General features: G+C 42.7%; 1 protein-coding gene across 6 annotated transcripts in view; it reads right to left on the reverse strand.

Annotated features, from left to right (window-relative positions):
• SP110 (SP110 nuclear body protein) overlaps positions 1-25832 on the reverse strand; it is a 36476-nt gene that overhangs the window by 5557 nt on the left and 5087 nt on the right. For 3 of the 6 annotated variants that reach the window (XR_007125811.1, XM_047721281.1, XM_047721279.1), the window contains exons 4-15: positions 23998-24252; positions 23589-23633; positions 20966-21043; positions 18850-18918; positions 15308-15457; positions 13090-13173; positions 9970-10035; positions 8218-8361; positions 6886-6954; positions 2831-2929; positions 2227-2369; positions 1356-1397 (exon numbers count right to left, since the gene is read on the reverse strand). Coding sequence is in view for 4 of the 6 variants with exons in the window: in XM_047721281.1 (XP_047577237.1) it covers positions 1356-1397; positions 2227-2369; positions 2831-2929; positions 6886-6954; positions 8218-8361; positions 9970-10035; positions 13090-13173; positions 15308-15457; positions 18850-18918; positions 20966-21043; positions 23589-23633; positions 23998-24252 (1244 nt within the window). In the remaining 2 variants the exon portion in view is untranslated. Of the gene's footprint in view, positions 1-1344; positions 1398-2226; positions 2370-2830; positions 2930-6885; positions 6955-8217; positions 8362-9969; positions 10036-13089; positions 13174-15307; positions 15458-18849; positions 18919-20965; positions 21044-23588; positions 23634-23997; positions 24253-25832 lie in introns of all 6 variants that reach the window. The other 3 variants (XR_007125812.1, XM_047721282.1, XM_047721283.1) reach the window with 3 other exon arrangements.

A 25832-nucleotide genomic window follows, 5' to 3' on the forward strand; every position in this document is an offset into this window, starting at 1 on the left:
TGTCCATGACACAAGTACAAAGACCTGGCTGAGGACATAAAGGATGGAAATGTTTTGTCCGTTCTCAAAACTAGGCACTTGGAGGGGTGCCTGGGTGGCTCAGTCGGTTAAGCATTTGCCTTTGGCTCAGGTCATGATCTTGGTGTCCTGGGATCGAGCCCTGTGTTGGGCTCCCTGCTCAGTGTGACATTATGAGTGAGAAGGAATATTGGGGCCATTAATTAATGCTCTGGATTTAAAATATCTTTATTGTTTTGTTTGCTCATTACAAAAGTAATAAATGGACATTTTCTACCTGTACATAAATGTATAATATGGAAAACAATGTCTTAATATAATCCTATGCCAAAATAACCAATTCATTCAGATATATTTTCAATCATAGACCTACATAGTCACATAAACAAAATTGGGTTCCTTCTACTACTACTACTAGTTTAAACTTCTGAAACTTTTTTGACTTTAGAACCTTTGAATGATTTTCCATTGACTAAGGAGGAGTCTATAACCATGCTTTTTTTTTTTTGAACACCAATCAGTAGATGTATCAGTTTGTTTTATAATAATGATGGCCATTTGTATTCTTCCCTAATTTTTGGCTATTACAAGGAGCACCCCTGTACACATTAAGATATTTCAAATCAGCATGGAAAAGATGTTTTATACAATAAACAGGGGACCCTTTGGCTTTTTAAACTTTGAATGAATCCAGCCAAGGGTCAGGCAGCCTCCAGGGTGACAGAGAAAGGCACCATTGCCTCTGCCTAAGGTTTAGATCAATGGGAAGTTCATGAGTGAGATTTGTATCTGGAGGACATATTTAAACAAGTGAAGAAGGTTGAGGAGGAATAGCACAAGACAATGATGACTGCCATTTTCACCTGGAGGGATGTTCTGCTGAGACAAAGCTCAGTTCAAACACTATTTCGTTTTGGTACTATTGATAATGAGCATGTTGAATTGAGGAATAGTTATGTTCAATCAAGGATGGTCTTCTTGCTCTTTCACATACTGTTCTTATCTACCTCTATTTCATAATTACTTTTCAAACTAGAGCATTCTATTTCTGACAACTTTGGTCTGTATTCATCCAAATATCCAGGTCTAAAACACATGTAAATCATCAGTTTCTGTTCTTTTATTTTAAGAGTTATTTGTGGCCCCATATCAAATGAACTGAAATTATGGTGGCACATACATGTACCAGGGTGCCAATGCTATTGTCGTGAGGATGCAATGCCTAAAACTAAAGGTGACACAGGGCTGGGGAATTTGAGGACTCAAAGGTAAGCCTTTGGATGCAGAGTCTGCAATACGGAGACTGAAAATGTGGTAGAAATTCACCTGCTCTTTACCTCTCTCTTGACACTTCTTGGAGGACAGAACAAAAGTCCTTTCTGAAAGAGAGAAGGGGTCAGTGAATGAGGTTATTCTAGAACCTCTTCTTTTGTCCACATCGAAGTTCCCACTTCCTAGTGAATATTTGTACTGGGACATCCTACTCGGTCTCAAACCCAAGGTGTCTGAGAGAAACATTAGCTCCATCCTCCAATCAGTTCTTCTTCTGGACTTCACTTGACAAAATAAGTTTTTCCCCCATTACTCAAACCCAAGACCCCTTAGTCCTTCTTTCCAGTTCTTTTCTCACCCATTTTTTCCTCTCCATTTTTCCTTCTGTAGGTAAAGTCCTTATGATTCCATCCCAGTGATAATTTTTTTAGTGTTTTTGGGAGGCTTTGTGTTGGGTTCTGGGATCACAAAGACCACTAGACTTGTTTGTTGATCACAGGATAGAGTGTGAGCTGGGGAAGTATAAATGAGGGACTGACTGCATGACAGACAGGATGGTCTGGAAAGGTGTCACCCAGGGGTCCAGATAGAGGTGGGTATGGAGGAGGTCTTTATTGGGCAGAGGGTGCAGGGAAAGTCTCAGAGGTCTGTGTCTCCATCTGGCTTCCTCCTAGCTCACCCCATCTAATACCCCCAGGCTAAGCTTCTTAAAACTCTCCTGACCTCACAGCCCTTTCCTCACATTTAACATTCTCTGCTGTGGGTACCACTCTGCATTCCTAACTTTCTCACCCACAAATTTTTCTATGAAAAATCTAGCTCTTTCTCAATCATGCTGTTGAATCCTAAAGGAAATTCCTTCACATTTCTGCTATTGGAATTCCACTTATCCTTCCAGAAATTAAACCCATCACCCATCTGTTCCCTGTTAAATACCTGCAGCAGTTCTCCTAAGGTCTTTCCTCTGCAATATACAGTCTCCTTCCATTTCTTTGTATTTGCCCGTTTTCCTTCGATTTCAAATTCTTTTGGTGTGAACCAAACTCCCTCCTCATTCCGAATGCACTTCTCTGAGGAGCCTGTAAGATAAGATGGACTATTCCTAGATCCAATTTCATTCTCTGTGAATTCACCCTAAACCTCAAATCCCTAATTATGGTTGTTCCACCTGCCTGGGTCCAGAGAGCCTCCCTGTAGGGAGGGAGCAGTAGCAAAAGAGTCTGGATTCCTTCTCTCTCAGACTGAAGGGAACCCTAAAACCTCCAGGAGTGGTGTGGGAGTGGGAGAGGATTTGAATTTTTTGTGACATCTACATGAGGCAAGTAGTGCCATTGGGTCCATGGATGATTTCCTTGTGGGAGTAGAGTGGCCCAGCTGCCAGGTTTACCATGACACAGAAAACTAAAAATTCTTTCTTAGCAAGCACTTCTTTCTCAGCAACCTAGCTTGCAGGGATCATTTTCTGGGTGATTCAACACACTGGTACTTCCCTCTCTTCTAGTGGTTTTAGGGGTTCCAAAGAGAAGACTGAGAAACTCACCTTGTTTCAATTTCTCTTTGTATAAAATCCCTTTGGCTTCACCACAGGTCACAGGAAGTTCAGGAGAGAGAAAATCTACAGTTTCATCTTCAGGTTTTTCTGAAAGTAGAAAGAAAAGTAGAAGAGTGTAGTGTTGCTCAGTCTTCATTCTCTCTTCTTCATGGATTTTCCTTTCCCTGAATTCTGATAATAGTAATAACAATAATCATGTAAATGGCACCAGAGACAACCTCTGGTTAACTGGCAGGAGGTCTTCCATTTTGAGAGGCAGATTAGCTAACATGGACAGAGCAGTTTCCAATAAACCAAAACATTGCCACCAACATTACATCAAACAAAATGGTTAGTAAAACATATAAGGCTTCTTTGGTGAATGGGTTTTAATTCATAAGCTAACTGGCCATCACCTAAGTTTCCTTTATTTCATAAGCATCCTGCTTATCCTTCTGTGTGAATAGAAGTTGCCTGCTCAAAATATTTCGTGGTGCACATGTGGCTAGAGGAAAGGCTTTTTTCCTATAATCTTATCTCCTGATTTAAACCAAGGCAGTGTGAGTTAGGTGCTTAGCACTGAGTTACTATCGTCAGTCTTCATTTTTTGCTGTCCTTTTTCATTTTATTATTTTTCTGTTTCTTTCCCTATGAATAAAAAAGAAAACCCCCAAGAACCCTAGACTAATCTGCAAATTGCACATGGAGAGATTTGGTAACTGTGAAACCCTGAGTAGGGATGTGGGATATTGATTCAGGAGAAGCAGTTATAAAAGTTTAAAATAAATATCAACAATTCCTGCTTCTCTTTGTCCCAGCCTCACTGTAGAAGGATTCATTCCAGATAGGCTGCAGGAGCTGTCTCTGGGGGCAAGGAGGAAGCTCTTCCTATGGCTTATGTTGCTTATACAGGACGTTACTTGTGGAATAAGTCTAGGTGAACAACCAGTCCAACTTTCTCAAATACTTATTAAAAGAACCAAAGGGAGGGTCCCCTATGTGACTCAGTATTGGTGCATGAGTGGTTCAGTGGTAGAATTCTCGCCTGCCCTATGTGACTCAGTCAGTTAAGTCTCTGCCTTCGGCTCATGTCATGATCCCAGGGTTCTGGGATCAAACCCTGTGTCCAGCTCTCTGCTCAGCAGGGAGCCTGCTTCTCCTTCTCACTCTGCTGCTCCACCTGCTTGTTCTCTCTCTCTCTAAATCTCTCTCTCTCTGTTAAATAAATAAATAAAATCTTAAAAAAAAGAGCCAAAAAGAAGTGTATGAAAAAGAGAGCACCATTGGAAAAAGAACAGAGCAGCATCAATGGTGAAAAAATCATTAGTTACTTTGGAAAGATGTGAACTGGAGTCAGATAAGAAAGCAGAGATCCCTGAGGACTGAAAGGATGGCTCCCCTGAACAGAATGATAGAAGATGTCCAGTCTTGGAAGGGTAGGGGCTATAGCAAGCCTGGGTAGGAATAGGGGGTGGGAAGAACTTAGTTTCAAGAGCCAGCCAGATTTCTCGCATAGAATGGCTGGCTCCACTAACGTCTCCAGACTCTGCCCACTCAAACTGATATGGCCCAGAGGATGACAGCTCAGCCTCAGGAGCCAGATTGGCTGGGCTTATAATCTTGACTATGCAATTTACTTGCAAGTTTATGTTAAGTGCATATTATTGTCAAGGTTGAGTGAAAGATTTGTCCCTGGGGTTTCCTAATGTGAGTGACAAGGCAGAGCCACAAGCAACTTTGGACTACTGCAAACCCCAAGGGGTATTAGCGGGGCACTGGGGACCTTGTATAGTTCTCTGTCTCATGGAACTGATTCCTTAATTCCCTATGGTAAATATAGGTCCCAGACATCCTTATAAGCAGATGCAGGAACAGTGGGTGGCACTGGCAGTTCTGGGCAGCAAGCCAGGGGGCAGAGTTGTGGGCACAAGCAAGACTCCGTCCTTTTCTTGGTGCAGGCAGCTTATCAAGTCAGGCAGGACCTTGGGTCCTGAGTATTTCCAAAGCCACCACCATGTACCTAAGGAGGGACAGCTCTCTGATCTGTTCCCAATAATTTTGCATTTGGCTTAGTCTTCCTCTTGCAAACAGGCTTTTAAGGATAGAACCCTGAGAAGAAGGCCTGCCTGGAGCTCTCCCACATCTATGAGATCACCATTCTTAAGTGTGAGCAAACAGTGAGGAACCTGTTATGAAAAGTAAGCAATTAACAAAGAGAGTTCATGGGAATGAAAAGCATGATGGAGGAAACAAAAAGAAAGCCTAACAGAGACAAGGAAAAACAGAATGGAAAAAAAGTAATTACTGATTGGATAGATGAACATAGGGAAAAGGCAAAAGGTGAAAATCATTCATGGACAGACTTAGCCTGGGGAAAGGTCTGGAGCTCCATGGTAGTAGTCATTGGAGCTCATACTGCATTGTATGAGTAAACTGAGGCTCTGATCTTGGTATTCATACTTTGCAAAGAAGAATGGATAAAGTATTGATCTGACAGTTATTTAAGCATAAACCCTGTGAGACATAGAGCAATGAGCAAGATTGACTGCTTACTGATCTCATTTGCCCTTCACAGAGTCAACAGTTAATTATAGTTGTGACAAGTGCCATAAAGAAAAACAACACCGGGCTCTATGAAGTCATGTCAGGGAGACTCGCCCTTACCTGCTGGGACAGAGAATGCTTACTTCAAGTTGAGACCTGAGGGTGTGAAGCAAAGGGAAGTTGAGCAAGGGGGATTATTAGCTTTGGGGAGGGAGTGTATGAGGGGGACACACTGAGGAAGTCCTGAGCAGGAAAGGAGGACATAGCATCTAGTTTCAAAATGGCCCATGCTCTGAGAAATCAGGCTAGTGGGGGCATTCAGCGTGTGGGTAGGGTTTGGATTGTGGGTGTGGGTTATGTTGTGTTTCTTGACCTAGGTGCCAGCTACATGTGAGTTTTTCCTTTGTGTTCATTCCTCAAGGTGTACATTTATGGTACATGCATTTTTCTTAGGCGTATTACACGAGCACTACTCAACATGTGATGTGTTGAGAGATAGCAGCTTGATCAAAATAGAACCAAGGCTCTCAAGGTTGTGGCATCTAGTTCTATCTTGGGCTCCACACTGGGTGTGGACCCTGCTTGGGATTCTCTCTCTCCCTCTTCCTCTGCCCAGGTGTTCCCCGGGGAGCTCATTTACTTTCTGTCACACTCTCTCTCAAAAAAAAAAAAAAAAAAAGAAAAGAAAAAAGAAAAAAAAATGGATATCAAGGCATCTCCACTGAGATGGTCTGGGAAGACAGTGTGTTCAGTGTCACAGATAATTTATAAGCTCCTTCTTTTTGCAGACCTGCCACAGACTTGTCAATGGCCCCAGTCTGTGGGCCCTACCTCAAGTAGCACATGTTCTACCTCAACAGTAAATTCAATAAATTCATGAGGAAAAAAAGACCAATGTCACTGGACCATAAAGGGAAGGGAGAGTGAGAGGAGATAATGCTGAAGAAGTGTCACAAAAGCAGAAGAAAAATGAGTGCAGGCAGAAAAAGAGGAGGGGGAAAAGGAGGAGGAAGAGAGGAGGAGAATGACCCCAAGAGGCCTCGGAGTGCAGGGGGCAGAAGCAAGCCAAGGGGCTGACCCACAGAGACCAGTCCAGCACCCCTATCACAGGAAGAGAAAGCTCAGCTCTCTGCAAATAGGAACACCGTCAGGGCCTTGCTTCCCTAAGAGTTTTCACCAAATTTTACAATGAAGGAAGTAGAAGTTGATGTTAGAACTTGACTCATGGGTTCAGTCCTTTTCTCTTAAACATTTTGGGTCATTGTTGGTGGATTCTGTGTTGAAGAATCCATCCCAGTGGAGAAGTTGGTGATTGGGTAGGCAACCCAAGGTATGCACTGGCATTCAACTGGAGTGTCAGGCGTGACATTTTGTTAGAGCAGAGAAGAATGCAGGTGAAAGATACCTATGTAGAGGAGGACAAGGATGGGAGGGAAAGAGAAGGAAGACAGGAAGACAAACAATCAGCTGCTAGCCAGGGTGCCATGCAGCCTGATGGACAGTCCCTGCCTCTGGCTTACCCTTTGGAGGAATGTTTTTCTGACACCTTCTTGTTGAACTTGAATTAACATCTTTTTTCCTTTTCTTCTCTAAAAAAAAAATTAAAGAAATTAATGTCATCTATAATTTGAAACAGATTTTTATGCTTTCTATATCAACTATTTTAATGTAATTTTTTTTCTGTCTTTCTACCACTTTGGAGAAACAAGATAGATATGAGTCTTGTGAAATGAACATTAAGTAATAATAAGTAAAATCTAACAAAATAAACATAAAAAATAAAAATAAAGTTTTATTTGCATTTGCTTATATATATTTGTCTCTGGCTCCTTTCATTCTATAGTGGCAGTGTCGAGTAGTTGCACTAGAGATTGTATGGCCAACAAATCTTGAACCATTATCTGGCCCCTTTTAGAAAAAGTTTGCCAAGTGCTGGCTTAGAACAACCCAATTGTACTTCTCCTTCATGTTACTCATTCATCACAAGCTAGTTCCGTGTCATTGACATACATTCATCACATGTAGTTCCATGTCATTGACATACAAGGATCCTGGGAACAGAGCAACCTCTCTCTAGAACACTGTTGGTCCCATGGCGGAGAAAAAGGTGATACAAAGGTTCTTAAAGCTTTGGCTTTGAAGTGACCCTCACACCTGTCCACATTTCTTTGGCCAAGTCAAGTGACATGGTCACACTGGAGTCCACGGGGCAAGGGTTTATAACCTTCTGAGATATTAGTGAGAAGTAATACAATCTATCACATGCAAGATGCAAAAAGATTCCAAGGAAAACATGGGTGGAATATCATTCTTTGTTTTTAATCTGTCAACACAGAAAAGTCTTATTATTTCTAGTTTTGGTGGAGGTGGAGGAAAAAGAGCATCTGAACGCTGTTAATAGGAGTCTAAAATGGCAACAATATGATCATCAGTCTGTGCTAATTTTAAATATTGATTAAGCCACTTCACTTCTAGAAATAAGCCATTAAGAAATACTACTAAGAGTGTGTCCACTTTGAGGATTGGTGCCACTCCTCCCATGGAACAAGCATGAATCTGACAGAAGCCCCCAGACCCATTGGAGCAGTGGTGACTCTACTAACGGAAATGTAAACAGTAGACACTGGGAAGTGGTCATGTTGAGTCCACATGGCACAGCTGAGCTGACCTGCTTGTTGGGAACACTGCACTAATTTCTTTCCACAACCACTCTCAGTCCAGTAGCTCCTTGCTGTCTTGTCTGCTCTACTTCCTTCTACCATTTCCTTCACATAATATTCAACCCTGTGCTTGCCCCATGAGAGGCCCTCCCACACTGAGCAATCAAATGGCAGATTCAGTCCCCAGCTTACCCTTTGGTCCAGAGGTTTGGACACATTCTGTCCTTGCCTTTGGGGCCCTTGTCATGATCTTTGAATTCCTGGTTGAATCACATTTCCCTTCAGTTGCTTGATCCACCACATGGAGTTTCTCTTGGATTCTGGGCCTAGGTGAGGCTGCGCATGTGATAGCGATTTGTGAATAGTTTAAATGGGGTCCCCAGTGAACTGCCTCCTCCCCCCTTAGTGACTTCCCTTCTCATACCCCAGTCCTCAACCTTTCAGGAAATCCCTGTACCCTTGTACTTCATTTTTAATGTTATTTTCTTATAGTTATTCCTCTTCTTTTTTGAGTGTAGCTTTTTTTCTTTCCCAAACTCACAATACTTCATCTTGTTTCTCTTTCTCCCGTCAACTCCCCTTTTTGTCTATTAATCACACACACATCAACTAGAATGTAAACTTCATGAGGGCAGTTATATTTGTGATTTGCTCACTGCTGAACCCACAGGGCCTGGGACATGTACCTGACACATACCTTATACTCCATTCGCCTTTGTTGACTGAATATATAAGGGGAGCATATTTTTGAAAATATTAAACTGATGTATTTTTTTATCCTTATGAATCACAATGGCCCAGGGTTCCCTAATTATTAAATCAATAAGTATCTGGGAAAGGATAGGTACTGGCTAGAACTGGCTAGAACTGAGATGTCACTGCTCAGTAGAGGAGCCTCAGAGAGGCTGTTTTGGAGACCTCATACTAAATCTTGAAACACAGAACCTGTTGAGAGCTCAAGGGATTTCCAAGTTCCAGAAATTACCTTTATAGGCTAACAATACAAGTTTGGAGGTCTAAATGTGAAGTTTTCCTAGAAGTCATTGGTAAAGAAAATGCAGCATATGACAAAGACTAAGTTTCCTCCAGCTGTGGAAGGTGATGGGGTTGAAATCAGGAGAAAGAGACAAGGGGAAGAAGAGGGCAAGCAAGGAGATCTGAGTCCCCTCCTGGGTCAAACCCGAGACTGAGAGGCCCTAGAAAAAAGCAGGAAAATTCGGAGCATGTCCAAAGCAGTGGTGCTTATGTCACGATGCATGTTGGGAGCCGAGGGGAAATGCCCTCCCAGGGTGCTCACAGAATGGCCCAGAATCCAAGGGAATCCTTACTGATTGGCACACCTTGGATACATAGTTTTGAGTAAAAGAATGAAGGAAAAGGGAAGGAGAAACGTAGGAGAGAGAGAGAGAGTTCAGGGAGACAAGGACAGCAGAGAGATAAAGCAGAGGAACTAAAAAATACAGTTTCACAAATTTTTGTTTCCTAAATGGCAAATAATCCAATTTTCATGCATGGAGTAGATACAAGAAAAACAAGCATGAGTCAATTCAGGTGATTTTGAATGCTCAGTAATTCTAAATCTAACTCCAGTTTGATACTGGGAGTCTGAATCCTGGCTGCCCATTAAGACTTGCTTGGTCTATTCATCCTTGCTCTGAGCCAGACTAGACACAGTCCTAATCTCAAAACTGTCTGACACCTCCTATCCAGTTCCACCCTATTCCTCCTACTGATAAGAGGAAAGAAGTCTGCCGGAACCAACATGGTGTCTGGGTTCTCCTTCTTTTGTGAGGGGAGGTCCTTTAATAGGGTGGTCTGGGAGGCAAGGATGGGACTGTCTGTGCTCCAGGGATACCCAGATGGCCATGTGGCTGGAGGAGGTCATGCTGGTCATCCAGGAAAGCCCCTGAACAAGGGAATAGTAGCTTCATTCTTCTTGCTTACTTCTTGGGAGCTTTCTTTCCTGTCTTCTTTTTGAAGATGGAAGATTATATTTTTCTGTCCTCTTTCCTAAAACAGGAAAAAAAAATCACTTATGGCTATAAATATTGATCTTCAAGCTTAAAATATCAATACTTCATAAATAAATTTATGTAAAAATACTCCATTTTATTTGGAAATGAAAAAAGAATTGAACAAAGAAGTAATAGATATACCAAATTATCAACATTTAAAATATGCCATTTAAAAAATAAATAAAACAAAATATATAATTTTTTTTCAAGTTAATAACCAGTTTTTCAAGAGTAGAAGAAAATAGAGAGATTGTTATAAGCCACATATAAAAGATTTACTTAGTTAAAACTCAAGGGTAAAAATCATAAAGGTGAAAGATGAATAGATTTGACTGTTTAAAAATAAAAAATCCCCACACTTTAAAAAACATCCTTATAATATTAAGACAAAAAAAATGAAGAAAATTGCAGTATATATAAAATTTGCCTACATAGATAAAATCAAAGACGTGCAGGCTCTAACCAAGTAATTGCACTTAGAAATTAATTCTGAGGAAATCAATTGGACATGTGTGTAAAGATACAAACACATACAAACATGATTTCTATTTTCATATAAAATTAGAGATAGCCTAACTGTCCATCATATGGGCGATTATTTAAATTAAATTGCTAATTATACAATAACGTGCTGTATAACTAAAAGAAAAAAATAGATAACATTGATATGCAGAATGTGTATTAAATATACAATGAAAAAACTGTTTATAGACCCTATAGTGTGAGCTTCTATGTATATAGAATGAGATAATGTATGCAGATGTCTAAGGTACAGAAATAAACTAGGGGAAGCAGATATGAAATAGGAGTTTCACTTCGTGATTAGTAACTTCCCATACGGACTCTGTGGATTTTATTGAGAACACTGTATCACACAGACCAGGATAGTCTTATGCTGCAGTACAAACAAAACCACAGTTTGGTGGCTTCACGTTCACAGTGTTATGTCTCAGTCACACAGAGTCCCCTGCGGGACTTGGAGTCTCCTGGCAGCCTTTGCGGTGGGGCTGAGACCCATGCTTCTGGCACCTCCCTCTTCCACACACTTCTGCAATCAGTGGGAGGAGGTGCAGAGTGGCGCAGTGCTCTTCTGTGTTTTGACTCAGAAGTGACCCTCGCACCAGCTTATTGGCCAGACCTGTGATCACCACCCTGTCTCCTGCAAAGAGCTGGGAAATGCAGCATCCAGGGCTGGGAAGAGAACTGGAAATAATGGTGAGCACTTAGATTTGCTCACCACCACGGCACATGGGGCAGGGACTGCTGATTATTTGGCTTTCTCTGGTGTCACTTTTTTTTGCTCATCAAGTGGTTGGATTTTGAGCTGGATACCTGTCCTTTGAGAATAAAAATGACATTTCCCAGCCTCCTTTGCAGTCAGGTGTAGTCAGGTCACTCATAGTAAAGAAATGGTAACAGAATGTCTAAATGCAACCTACAGATAGTGTCCTCAATGGAGGGGACGCACCCTCCTAGACCTTGCCTCTTTCCTTTGGTGGGAATGTAGACCTGCTAGCTGGGCCCAGTGAGGGGATGCCACCCTCTGGGAATGGTGGTACAATAACTAAGGAGTTTGAGATTCTAGCCTACCTCCACATGGGAGTGAGAAAAAAGTAAGCTGTCTTATTTCAGCCACTGGTTTTTGAGGAGAAGGGTGGTTCTCGTCCCACACAGCAAGCTAATCCCAATGGCGGCTGCATATTGCTTTTGTAGTGTGGGAATTTTTCTATGTTGAAAAATAAATAAATAAATCACTACTTTAAAAAACTCAAATCTTTTTATGGTCTAGCATGTCTTTAGTTGCCTGGAAGAGTGTTAACAACCCAAAAAAGTAACATTAGATCCACCCTAACAGAGACTGAATAGGTTCTTTACACTTAGGCTTTTCCCCAGGAGATCTTTCCAAAGATGGTTTATTTCCATTATTTTTTGGATCTAGAAAGTAATAAGATAAAGTCATTTTAAAGAGGCTTTAAACTTATGACCACCTCATTTCAGACAATACTGAGTTGGCAACATTATTTAGGTCTCTTCCATTATAATGGGGTCTGAAGAAAGTTCTAGGGGACCAAGATGTCTTGGTCTTATGCCACCATCCCATTAGGTGTCTTATGCCACCATCTTTTATCCATGGGATCTTGGAAAAACCCACTTTTCCTTGACATGTCTCAGTCTCGTCTGTAAAATTTGAAATCATTATTCAACCTTTTTCAAGGATTGTTGTACAAATAAAATGAAATTATCCATGAGAAAATTTGCAGTATTTCTATATAAGTTAGTGTAATATGGGAGAAACTGTTAAAATGATCATTTGTATTTCAAGGGGGGCAAATTTTACCCATTCTTTCTGACAATAAATACTGGTCATTTGAGAGTTGCGTTCTGTGATTTTGTGACACAATGACCACATTGCCAACGCACAGAAAAATGTTCATATTCTTTTCCCCTCTAAGGATAGTGGTAGCAAATGGCCAATGGTAGCGGTGGTGAGGGCACACTCCCCTCACCGTTTGTCAGTGCATGCCCACAGCCATGTCAGCTGTAACCGCTCAGTTGCTTATAGGACTGCATTTGTGTTTATGATGAGCTGGTCTCTTCCCAACTCTCCCAGAAAGGTCAAGTGGGCAACATGGAAATCTGGGTCTTGGGAAAAATTTTGTTCCATGATTTGGGAACTTCCAATAGAGTACCATGAATGTATTTAGAACACATTCAGCAGTAGCGGTACTGCTCCTAGGTAGAAAAAAATTGGTTTGGGGATTGGGGTGGGAAATCATTCTTTTTATGTATAAAGTATATGGAGAGACATACATATTTATTACTCCTCAAAATAATTATCTACCTAGCTATCTAAACATAAACGGATATATAATATATTTGTGGTATTAAAATATCGTAGGCTGTGTTCATGATTAGGAAAAAGTATCTAAGAGGGCTCCTTAGGGCAGTGATAATGGGAAAAGGTTGAGAAACACTGATTTAGAGTCTAACAGTTCTGATTTGGCCTCCTGGGGACTGCATGCAGAGACTTGCAATCCCTCCTGTTTACCATGTGGGGTGCTTGGTGCTGTGCTGGGCGGCTCCTCCTGGAGGCTCTTTTCTTCATTCATTTCTGGTGAGTCATCACTGGTTTCTGAAAAAAATAAAAGACATTTCTTTCAGATCTCAGAAAATCCTCTGGAAAGTCCCATAGGAGTTTCCAGAGGTCCCAGGAAAGACCTTTTGCGGTGAAGGCCGGAGTTTCCAGGTCTTACTTGCACCTCCATAACCCACCCATCCTTCCTTTCTTTCTTTTCTTTCTTTCTTTCTTCCTTCCTTTCTTTCCTTTTTATAAAAAGATTTTATTTATTTATTTGACAGACAGAGATTACAAGTAGGCAGAGAGCAGGCAGAGAGAGAGAGAGGGAAGCAGGCTCCCCGTTGAGCAGAGAGCCTGATGTGGGGCTCCATCCCAGGACCCTGAGATCATGACCTGAGTTGAAGACAGAGGCTTTAACCCACTGAGCCACCCAGGTGCCCCTCCATAACCCTTTCTGAGAATGATTCTACCACTGGGTCTGTCTGCCTCTGGGGAGGAGCAGAGCAAGGCTGGGCAATAGCTTGTCTTCTACCAAGGGAGATGTCCAGTGACGGGCAGTCATTTGAGCCCCTGGACCAGAAGCTCAAAGTGAAGTTGTGAATTCCTGGGGTGTCCCAGAAACCCTTTCAGGAGATCTTTGAGGTCAAAACTGGTCCCATACTAAGATGATCTTTGCCTTTTCGCTATGTTGACAAGTTCTCACGTGGAGCAGCAGTCACGGCAGGGAAAGCTGCTGGTACCCTAGGACAAATCAAAGCAGTGTCCCTAAACTGCATACAGTTTTCTCTGCCACAGACCATTAAAAAAAAAGAAAAAAAAAAGAAGCCAGTTTCATTTAAGAATGTTCCTGATGAAACAATGAAAATTATTAACTTTATTAAATTTCTACCTTTGAGTATACATCTTTTTTTTTTTAAGGATTTTATTTGTTTATTTGAGAGAGACAGTGGGAGGGAGAGGGAAAGAGAATCAGACTCCTCGCTGAGCACAGAGTCTGATGCGGGGCTGGATCCCATGATCGTAAGATCACAACCTGAGCTGCAACCAAGAGTCGAGAGTCAGATGCTTAGCTGACTGAGCCCTCCAGGCGCCCCTGAGTAGACATCTTTTTAATAGTCTATGTGGAAAACTGGGGAGTTCATCTAAAGCAGTTCGCTACATCTTGAAGCATGAATGTTTCGAGAAAAATAATCGTGTGATTGAGCTGCAAGCTTAGTGTCGAATTCAGTGAACCAATATTGTCCAAATGTTCGAGATATTATAAAATCCTGTGTAAGCAGATATGCCATTTAAAATGCAAGACAGCACAATGCGTTGCATTGCAACAGAGTATAAAAAGTTAATTTAAAAAAATTAAAAATTTTTATTTAAATTCAGTTAATTAACATATAGTGTATTATTAGTTTCAGAAGGGTGTAAGAAGTTAATTGCTGTGGTTTCAGATGCTAATTCATAACTAACCTTTAAGAAACCATCCCTTCTTGACTTTGGGTGCAATATCAAAGGTGAACATACAGAATTATCTCAAGAAGCTGTTGAAATACTCCACCCTTTGGAACTACAGATCCTCATGAAGCTGGATTATCTTCCTGTCCTCCCACCAAAGCAATGTTTCCCAACAAATCGAACACAGAAGCAACTATACACGTCCAGTTGTCTTGGATTCAGCTAGACACGAAGAGGTTTGTAAAAATGTAAAATGGTGCCAGTCTTCTCACCGGTTTTTGCATTTGGAAAATATACTTGTTTTTCATGAAAATATATCATTTATGTTAATAGGTAGTTGGTATATTACTGTTACGTTTAAATGAACTAACACATAAATATTTTTAAATGATCAGTTTTAATGCCTAATGAAGTACATACAGATAAATATAAACAACAGAAACAGAAGGTCTTTAGGGTACTCCATAACTTTGAAGAGTGTAAAGAAGTCTTGGAACCAAAAAGGTTGAGAGCTGCTGCCTTAGGTCACAGCTGAGGTCAGTGGTACTGTGTGGACAGAGCTGTTTCTGCACAAAATGTCCTCAGGTGCAACAGATCTGTGTCCCTCTTATTACACACACACCTGTCTCCGCACTTCTCCTTTCCTCTGCTGTTACCTTTACACACCCGCCTAACACTGCCTGTTCTGTGAAAGACCCTCCCACACCACCATTCAAATGGCAGATTCTGGCACTGGCCTTACCCTCTGGTCCAGAGCTTTGGGCACATTCAGCGCTTGCCGTTTGGGCCCTTGGCATGACATTTGACTTCCTGGGTGAATCGTCCTTCCTTTGAGTTGCCTGTTCCACCACTTGGAGCTTCTCTTGGCTTCTATGCTGAGGCGAGGCTCTCCCTGGGCCAAATAGTGATTTGTGAATAATTTTCACCGGGGTGTCCAGGAAAGCACCTCCCCACTGCATGCCCCCCGCTCCCACAGATTTTGAGATCTCTGAACTCCTGTATCTTGTTTTTCTCCTGCTATTTCTCTGTAATTACATATTTTTCTTGTGTGCACCTTTCTTTCTCCCTTAGACTTACCATCTGCTCTCACCCCTGTATAACCTGTTGAAATTAACCAGAATCCCAGAGCAGTAGAATTTCTTTTCTGGGCTCTGTTGTATGATACCACATGCAGTGGCTGTATCAGAGTAAAAATGGCCAAGTGGTCTGTTTTGGCGCAGGGGGAGTGTTAAAAAGTACCTCTCCAGGTTCCTGAGGGCCTACGTATGGATCAGGAGAAATCCAAGGGTCCTTAGGTGCCTCTGGTAGGGAGAGTGCAAAGTATTAAATAATTGAGGGGCCCTGTGATGGTGTGAGAGTCTGGAATACAGAGGATTTGCAATGCCTGAGGTGGGGCTTGTCAAGTTTAGGGTTCTCTTTCCCATGGTCCTGGATGCCTTCATTTTGCCAAGGACTTATATTTATATCTTTGAATCTGATTTTTTATCAAGTGTCAAAGTGACATAATGTGGGGAAATTAAACTCCTTTGATTTCTCAGTGCTTCTGTAAGAAGCCCTCAACCCCAGAGACATGGAAATACATACAGAATATAGGTAGGGAACACTTGCTTTCACTTACCTAGACACATTTGCTCTTCACATATCATGGGAAAGAGAGCTATAGCTAGTCAATTGCTGTCTGATCTAAAAGGATAATAAAACTTCTCATCTCCTGAGATTGCCCAATGCCTAGAGCAGGACTAACTTCCTAGGTTAAGTCCCAAAGTTAACTTCCCAAAGTTAAATCCAAAGCGGGGGGCGGGGGGAGTCCTCCCTCCATAGGTATTTACACATCTGGGGTGAAGCCCAGAACTTGAAGACAACTTTGGTAAAACCTGGAGACACCTGGGCTTTCTCTGCCTCTTAGAAAGAGGCATTTAGTGATGATGAACATTTTTTCATGTGTCTGATAGCCATTTGTATGTCTTCATTGGAGAAGTGTCTGTTCATATCTTCTGCCCATTTTTTGATATGATTATCTGTTTTGTGTGTGTTGAGTTTGAGGAGTTCTTTATAGATCCTGGATATCAATCTTTTGTCTGTACTGTCATTTGCAAATATCTTCTCCCATTCCGTGAGTTGCCTCTTTGTTTTCTTGACTGTTTCCTTTGCTGTGCAGAAGCTTTTGATTTTGATGAAGTCCCAAAAGTTTATTTTGGCTTTTGTTTCCTTTGCCTTTGGAGACATATCTTGAAAGAAGTTGCTGTGGCTGATATCGAAGAGATTACTGCGTATGTTCTCCTCTAGGATTCTGATGGATTCCTGTCTCATGTTGAGGTCTTTTATCCATTTTGAGTTTATCTTTGTGTACGGTGTAAGAGAATGGTCGAGTTTCATTCTTCTACATATAGCTGCCCAGTTTTCCCAGCACCACTAGCCATCAGGGAGATTCAAATTAAACCACATTGAGATATCACCTTACACCAGTTAGAATGGCCAAAATTAGCAAGACAGGAAACAACATGTGTTGGGGAGGATGTGGAGAAAGGGGAACCCTCTTACACTGTTGGTGGGAATGCAAGTTGGTGCAGCCTCTTTGGAGAACAGTGTGGAGATTCCTCAAGAAATTAAAAATAGAACTTCCCTATGACCCTGCAATTGCACTACTGGGTATTTACCCCAAGGATACAGATGTAGTGAAAAGAAGGGCCATCTGTACCCCAATGTTTATAGCAGCAATGGCCACGGTTGCCAAACTGTGGAAAGAACCAAGATGCCTTTCAAGGGACGAATGGATAAGGAAGATGTGGTCCATATACACTATGGAGTATTATGCCTCCATCAGAAAGGATGAATGCCCAACTTTTGTAGCAACATGGACGGGACTGGAAGAGATTATGCTGACTGAAATAAGTCAAGCAGAGAGAGTCAATAATCATATGGTTTCACTTATTTGTGGAGCATAACAAATAGCATGGAGGACATGGGGAGTTAGGAGAAGGCATTTGGGGGAAATTGGAAGGGGAGGTGAACAATGAGAGACTATGGACTCTGAAAAACAATCTGAAGGGTTTAAAGAGGTGGGGGGGTGGGAGGTTGGTTGAACCAGGTGGTGGGTATTAGAGAGGGCACGGACTGCATGGAGCACTGGGTGTGGTACAAAAACAATGAATACTGTTATGTTGAAAATAAATTAAAAAAAAGAAGTATTTGTTAAATGACTAAAGAAAACTTTGTGAATATAAACATTTGTATGCTTATGTACACATGTACATGTACACATATTCATGTTTCACACAGCAATCCTTATAAACACATATTTACAAAAAAAAAAAAAAAGAAAGAGGCATTTAAATTTCAAAATTTAAGGGTGAGAACCCAGGCTTGTTTCACTCTTAATCTCAAAGCAGCAAAAGGGGTGTTTTTGTTTGTTTGTTTTGTTTTGTTTTGTTTTGTTTTGTTTTTTCTTTTCCTTTCAGGAGGGCAAGAGGATGGTTGTCCTTGTCCGTAAACAGAAAATCCACCATTCTCATTCTCTGTCTCTTGTCTGTGGGATATCATCTGCCCTCAGAAAGATTCCATCAGCTCTCTTCTCGTTGCTTATGGGTCTGCATGTGGGGGGGTTAGGTGCTGCAATGTTACTCTGGATGTTGAGCTGGTTGTGAATATTAATAAGGAATTCTCTCCCCGTGGATTCAGGTGCCTGGGTTCCTGCAGTGGTCATATACCTAAAGAATGTGCCAGTGTAAGTGGGGTACATCCCAGACCCTTCACAGTTTTTGACAAAAAACTTACTGTCTTGGCACAAGGTCATAGACCACTAATACCAATCTTGAAAAAAATGGAAAATTCTAAAATTTCTTCTCCAATTATTTGCATCTTCTCTAAGCAATGCATGCCACCCTCCACCCGGCCATTCAAGCCAGATACTGAAGAATAGGCCTCGTTTCTTTCTGCTCCCCAGCTTCCAGTTTATCAAGGCCTTTCAACTCTACCTCCAAGTTGGTCTGGAATTGGCCGTCGTCCCCATCTCCACTGCCAGATCTGAATCCAGAGTTCTATCCACTTGTGTGACATCTGCCCCCCAAATGGATTGTCTTGCTTCCATTCTTTTCCATTTCCAGTTCATTCTTTACACAGCCCCAGAACCATTCTTGTCAAACATAAAATGGGATCATGTCACTTTATTGATGAAATCTCTTCAATGTCTCCTCATTTATTAGAATAAAATTCAACTTCCCACACCTTGGCCTGCAAACATGAGGTGTCTGTGGCCTCTGACCTCCTCTTGTTCTCTCATCTTACCTTTTGGGAGGCTTTTTTTCTGGCGTCTCCTTTTTGGAGTTGACCAGATACATCTTTTTCTTTTCTTTCCTAAACAGAAAGGGTACAGATCATCTTTTCATGGCTACAAACATAGACCTGCCAACTTTACCTGTTGATAATTTTCAGCTTTCCCTTTCAGTCTTCACACCATAGTGGTGAGGAGGTACTGGTGACCTTACTTGTTGCTGCTTCATGGAGTAATGAGGGAGAAGAAATTCTAATATGGCAGAGGAGAGAGCGACATGAAGAGATGTAGACAATGAGTTTAGCTAACTCATTTCTAGCAGTTTGGTTGTGAGATGGAGGAGAGAACTATGGAAGCAGGTGAGGTGAGCTGTGAATCAAGAGAAAGCTCTTTTCATGAGCTATGATAAGCTTGGCAAGTGGTTGAATGCAGATCCTGTGACAGGGAGATGCTGAATTCTCAGGAAAGAGAAAGGGTCATGGACCTCATCAGGAGAGGTGGAAGGATTGCTATAGAGGGAAAGAGGGAACCAGAGAGGAGAGGACAGATGCAGTTAGAGTTTGCTGGTTGGTAGCAGGAACTGAGGGGATTCCTATCCGAGCCTTTCTATGAAGTAGGAGGAAAAGTAATCTGTTAAGAAAAAAGAGGTGGTGAGAGGGTTGGCAGTTCAAAGAAAAAGCTCAGGGTTGGAAAGGATCATTGCAAGAAGTGCAATTGTCAGGCAGCATGGGAGGGTCATTTATGCTGGGGTCATGAAGACACAGCCCATGTGCTCTGTCCTGCTGTGTGGCTCTCCCCAGCAGTACCTGCCTTCAGACACAGTGTGCAGAAAGCTGATAATGGGGTCCCTCCAAGACCTGCCAGAGAATACTAGGAAAAGACAGTGAGAGTCAAGGCAGATTAAGATATCAGCAAGACATTACTGAAGTGATGGTTTGTGGGCTTTAACCTTGTATAAAGGGGCATGAAGAGGGCATATAATGAACCAGAAAAGAGAAAGGCCAGTGCACTGGTCATCCAAATGAAGTTGAAGGACAGCTCCAGAGGGAACAAATTGTAAGGAAGAAACCAGGCAGGGATACCTTCATATTAATTTCTGGAAAAGATTTTATTTATTTATTTGAGAGAGAAAGCATGCATATGTGAGCTGGGGGAGGACCAGAGAGAGAGGGACAAGCAGACTCTGTGCTGAGTGTAGAATCCAACACGGGCCTTGATCCCACAACCCTGAGATCATGACCTGAGCCAAAATCAAGAGTTGGAGGCTTAACTGACTAAGCCACCCAGGTGCCTCTCGAATTAATTTTTAAAGACTGGTCAGAGGAGGAGAGCTCAGAGATGGAACAATGGCTGTAGAAGCAGCAGACTTTAAGGATTAGAGGTCAAAAAAGAGAATTCTGAAATTAATTATTGGGAGGTCGAGCCAGGCTTCAATGATGAGAAGGCTGATGGGTTGTCTTTGGGTGCAGGAGCCAAGAATTGGTGCAGGAAGAAGTCACTGGAAAAGAGCTGAAGAAGGATCTGAGGGTACTCTTATCCCTGTGTACCTTGAAGGTGTCCAGGATGGTGGCAGGACTTGAACTGATAGAAAAATTCTAAGTCAGCCTTTGGGGTGTGCTCAGGAATTGGGGGCAAGTCAAGGATGGTAGTGATGACTAGGGAAGGAGTATCTCATTTGAATGGTTAAGCCTCAAAGTAGAGGATGGAGGAGGAAGGGGCTGGCTGGGGCTGGTGGGTAGCAAGCAGTGGACATCCTCCCTGCCTTCCGCCAAGAGTGAGAGCAGACAGTAGGCGGCCTTATCTTGAGAGAAAGCAGTGTCCTCTCAGGGGAACCCACTTTCAGTTAGAGGGAGGTGTAACTAACCCTTCAAGAAGTTGTGGGCAAAGAAGACCTTGATGATTTCAGAGAAAGTGATTGCAATGGATACATATTTCAAAGGCCCTCAGTGCCTCCTGGCTTCCCTACAGTCTTCACGAAAGCCTTCAAGGAAGACACAGTGAATGCAGAAACATGTGTACATCATGACTACAACCATATGGTGGGAGCTTCTGACAAAATAGCAGAAAAGCAGAAAGTATCTCCAAATTCACGCTCCTGATGTCTACAGGAGAAAGGCAATCCTTCCTTACCTTTCTTGTTGGGAGGTATGCTGGATGCCTCCTGGAGCTCTCTGGGGTCGTTTGGTTCAAGAGAGTCATCTGTTATCACTAACAAAGGAAAGAGAATTCAGTTCAGAGCTTGGAACAGGCTGAAGGAAAAGTCCTGAGGTTGCTGAGGGCAGAGCAGGAGGGTGCAGAACACATCACCATGGGCTGGGGTTCTGCCAGCCCATGGGGCCCCCTGGCTCTGCCTTGATGTGATCAATTTGTGGTTAGAGTTGCCTGGGCGGCTATCCCCGTGAAGCAGGGAACAATTGTCACACAGAGGAAGGCTCAGTTTGACCTGTTTCAAGAGGCTCCCCTTATTCAGTGGAAGAGAGGAAGAAGGGTTCTCAGCCGCCCTCATGCACGGAGTGAAGCTTCGAGCCGGGTGAGGGCTGACCTTGAGTTCTGGTGGCTTCAATGAAGGGGAATGTTTCGCCATAGGAAAAATACACGTTATTGCTTAGAGGTCTGTGAATGGATATTTTTGGACCTTCTCTTTGTCATGATTTTACTTTGAAAAATAGTGAAGGAAGCTAAGAGTCTTGATAGTTCTGTGTACAAGGACCAAGAAAGCAGGAGCTAACTTCTACTTGTAAGCACGTGTTAACAGCAAATAAATACAAAGTTCTACTTTTTTGCCACACTGAGAAGACAGAAGGGCTGGAAGCCATTATAAATCTCAAGTAAGACTGTCACCTTCTCGTTTGCACAGTGCTATGAGATCGATCTCAGATTTTGGCAAGCAGTCATGAGACATTTTAAATAATTTGTTGCATTTAAAATTATTTTAATCTTATCAATTCTTAAAAATCGAAATGCTATAGAAATGACTGGTTTTAAAGTTGAAACTTCTCCACAGTCGGAGTGGGGACTGGGAAAAATAACCATCCACACCCGGGCCACACAACAATTTTGTTTCCTTCACATTTGGATGGAGCAGTTTTGAAATTTACCTTATTGCAAAGACCTCAGAGAGTGGGTGACTTACACAGTTCTGCTCTGACGCAGTTCCTGTCCTTTCCCCAGGGTTCCTACCACCAGCGCTCATGGCAATGAATGCTTGTGCTTAGCAGACCTCCTAGTGATGCTTGTAGCCCAGGCCCAGTGGGTACCAACTGGGCTCCTGCCTCTCTTCTTCAGTGACCCCACTCTAGGTTTTCCTTTCCCAGACTTGTCTCCCTTGTCCACCCCAGGGTCTCCTGCATGTAGGAGCTCCCAAAGGCTGGGAGCACAGCCCAAAGATGGTGGTCTAGAGTGGCAAGGAGAGCCCTGTCTCAAGAAGACCTGAAAGACCTCGTCTCTCGGTAGACACAGAAAGTAGGGCAAGCTAAAGTTGTCCACATCAAAATTACCTGGCACGTAGCCTGGTGGGGCATCTTTTGAGCATTTTGTTATCTTTTATCTGGGGGCTCAGAGTGTTACCGGACACTGAACCAAGGAAGAAGAGGAATTTCATGTCCTAGGACCAGCAAACAGGGATCAGAGGGAGAGAAACAACACCAATCTACTCCCGCCAGTAAAAACGATGGGGCCAACCCAACACCAAGGCCCAGCAAGGTGGGATAGAGCGGGAGAGTCAATAATCATTTCCTTTCAACTAGCTGCTTACAATTTTTTTCAACTTTATTATTATTTTTAAATTTTAATTCTAATGTAGTTAACATACAGTGTTATATTAGTTCCAGGTATAGGATACAGTGATTCATTACTTCCTAATTTAATAATTGATTTCTTTCTTTGGGTAGTCTAGAAGATAGAATCTTCTATTGTCACTGGCTTCATGATTATGTTAATCTTATATGGATGGTGGGTATTAGAGGAATGAAGGAAACATTTGGACCAAATGGGGCCCTTTATGCTCAGTGTTAGAGAATCCATGATACCATTTTTGACAGTGCCTGATAATACTCCATGGTTACATTTAATGAATCAATGTCCTTAATAATGATGGTTGGGAGAGATATGAAACACAATTTTGGAAACTAAATCTTTCAATGTTTTAGCAGATTTTTCAACCAGCAGATCCTTCAACGTTTATCATCTTTTCTTTCTTTTTTTAAAGGATTTTATTTATATATTTGACAGACAAAGACCGCAAGTAGGCAGAGAGACAGGCAGAGAGAGAGGAAGGGAAGCAGTTTCCCTGCTGAGCAGAGAGCCCGATGCGGCTCGATCCCAGGGTCCTAGGATCATGAAGGCAGAAGCTTCGACCCACTGAGCCACCCAGGTGCCCCTATCATCTTTTCTAATAATTTCACTAACATTACTCTTAGAGTCGAAACCACATAAAAATGAATATGACTGGAAGGGCCCATGTAACCAGAAAGTGAGAAACTTAGTGAGGGTCACAGAGAGGGGTATTGTACAAGTTTCATGTCAGTTCAGACCACTGTTATTAGGTGGACATCATGGCATCAAACTGGTTGTGGAGGTATCCCTGACAAGTAGTCCTGTGCTGAGCTGGGGCATCGGTCCTCCTGTTTCTTTTTCTTTATCTCACCCAGTTCTTTTTCTCTGGGCTTCTGCTACATGCCTCTGGGTTGGCAGGTGCATGTTTGCCCCTCATATCCACTCTGAATTAAACCAAGTCAGCCCCAAGCAATATTACCTTGAACAGTGTTGGGGGGAGAGCCAAACGTCTCCTGTGGGTCTTCTTCATCATTTATTTCGGATGTTAAGTTGTCGTCGGGCATTGAAGAGAGGAAGAAAAATCATTACAGGGTACAGGGACAGCATATCAAGGAGGAAAGCAAATGGTAAAAACAGCCAGGACAGAAGCATCAATGCCCCAGGGCAGAGAGTTGGGTTATTCCAGGGGTGGGAAGCAAGTGTTTGGGCTCTAGGCTTTCCCCAAGCCCCTGACAGGGCCCATAGTCCTTCTTGGAGAAGGCTGGGTGTGGTAGGTGGGCACGCGGGATGGACAAGATTACCAAAAGGTGGGACCCTGGGCTTCTAGACACGACCACAGGTACCCTAGGCCAGGGAGGCACAGGTGTCAGACAAAGTCTTTCCCTCACCTGGAATGATCCTTCCTTCCTGGGTAGCTCTGGGGAGAGCCACAGCAGGGTCAGAAGGGCTGGATGGTTCACCCACAATCTCAGCTCTATGCTGTGCTGATGAACTGGGTTCAGTGACACTGGGCGAAGGGAGCTGGTGGCTCTGGGGCGGGGGCAGCGGCAGCAGCGTCTGGAGGGAGCATCCTTCTGCTGGGTTGGCTGGAGCTTCGAGGAGGGTCAGCACAGCTCTGTTGCATCCTCCGTAGGCAATGACAACTGGGATCGGTGAAGGAACACACATCAACGCCCTGGCTACTCAGAATTATTAGGGAATTTCTTTGTACAGGACTTCCAAAGAGTTGGGGGCATGCGGTGATTTATCCTCCCTCAGGTGTGTAGAACCCATTCATGACCAGCATCTTCTGTTTGTGGCCCCTTTCTATTTATGTGTTTGATTTGGGCATTAGACTTCTGGTCTAATACCGAAGTCATTTCCCACATAAAGCTGAGTTTCACTTTGAACTCAGAGATTTAGTTTTCTTCAGTTTTTCTTTAATTTTGGTTTCAGAATTTAGACAATTTTGTATACTGTTATAATTTTAATAAATGTCCCTGTTTTAATAAATAAACACATCACACCTCCCTGTAGCAAATAAGATAAAATGTAAATTCCTTCACATGGTGTATCCTTTCTACTCTGGTTTATGCTCATTTCTGCAGAACAAGCCTCATGATCCCTGCCTCACACCCTATGGTGGGCCACACCAACTTTCCACCCCATCCTCAATACTCTAGGCCCTTGGCTTTCTGTATGTGATTCCTTCAATTGCCAGGTTTCTCTTATGATTCTTCTCCATCATTTATTTCAGGAGTTAAGTTGTCTCAACCAGTGAACAGAAAAAAGAGGTAAGGTGGGATTTTGGAGAGGGGCCTAGAACAAAAGCTTAGAGTTGCAGATCCAGAAAGATGCGTGAGCTTGGCTAGGTTGAGGGGAGCACTTCAGGGTGTGGTGCCTCTGGCTTTCAGACTGACTTAGCATGGCTTCTGAGAACTCAGTCCTCCTCATGCCATCCCAGGAGCATGGACTCAAGTACACCTGGGTTGACCGGGAAGGGGACTTTTCTTTTTTGCTGCCCCTTTAGCTCAAGGAGTCATTTCTTCTTTGGGGGAGGAACCTCTTGCTGTTAATAGTGGTGAACCCACTAATAAAATGTTACAACCCAGGGTGGCCTGTTGGTCCTCTTCCTGTTGTTTTCAGCTAAGTGAACCATGCGCTTTAGGCCTTAAGCCTAAAGTGATCATGTCACCTCTTCCTCTTGCCCTGGCCTCCTCCTTCCCATCCCTGTCCTTGCTCTTTCTCTTGCTCTTTATCTATACAGCTTGTTCTTGTTCCCAGTGTGCATCACGTTCTGCTTCCTTCTTCTACCCTCTCTCTGTCTTCAGCTCCCTCTCCTCTCCTCCAGGTTTACACTCTGTCTTCCACCTGTCCTTATTTAAAAGGGGATTGAAATCTCAGGCCCAGTGCCAGGAACCCCAAGTGGGACAGCTGGCTCTGCTCTTAGCAGACAAGTAACTTTGGGAAACTTATTCTGAGCTTTAATTTCTTCATATGTCAAATGGGGATAATAACGGTTTCTTCATATGTCAGATGGGGATAATAATGGGATAATAATAAAGATGATATGAGGTAATCATATAGAGGGCTTGGGACAATGCCTGGTACATAGTAAGTACTGAAAAAAAAAAAGATAATTACTGTCCATCCCCATTCATTTCTCTTCCCCTCTGGCTCTCCTCATCCTTCTGCCAGACTAAGTCTCTGGAACTGCATTTCCCTAGAGACTCCCCAGTGGGGT

This window comes from Lutra lutra, chromosome 3 (genome assembly GCF_902655055.1).
Source record: "Lutra lutra chromosome 3, mLutLut1.2, whole genome shotgun sequence".
Taxonomy (NCBI): Eukaryota; Metazoa; Chordata; class Mammalia; order Carnivora; family Mustelidae; genus Lutra; species Lutra lutra.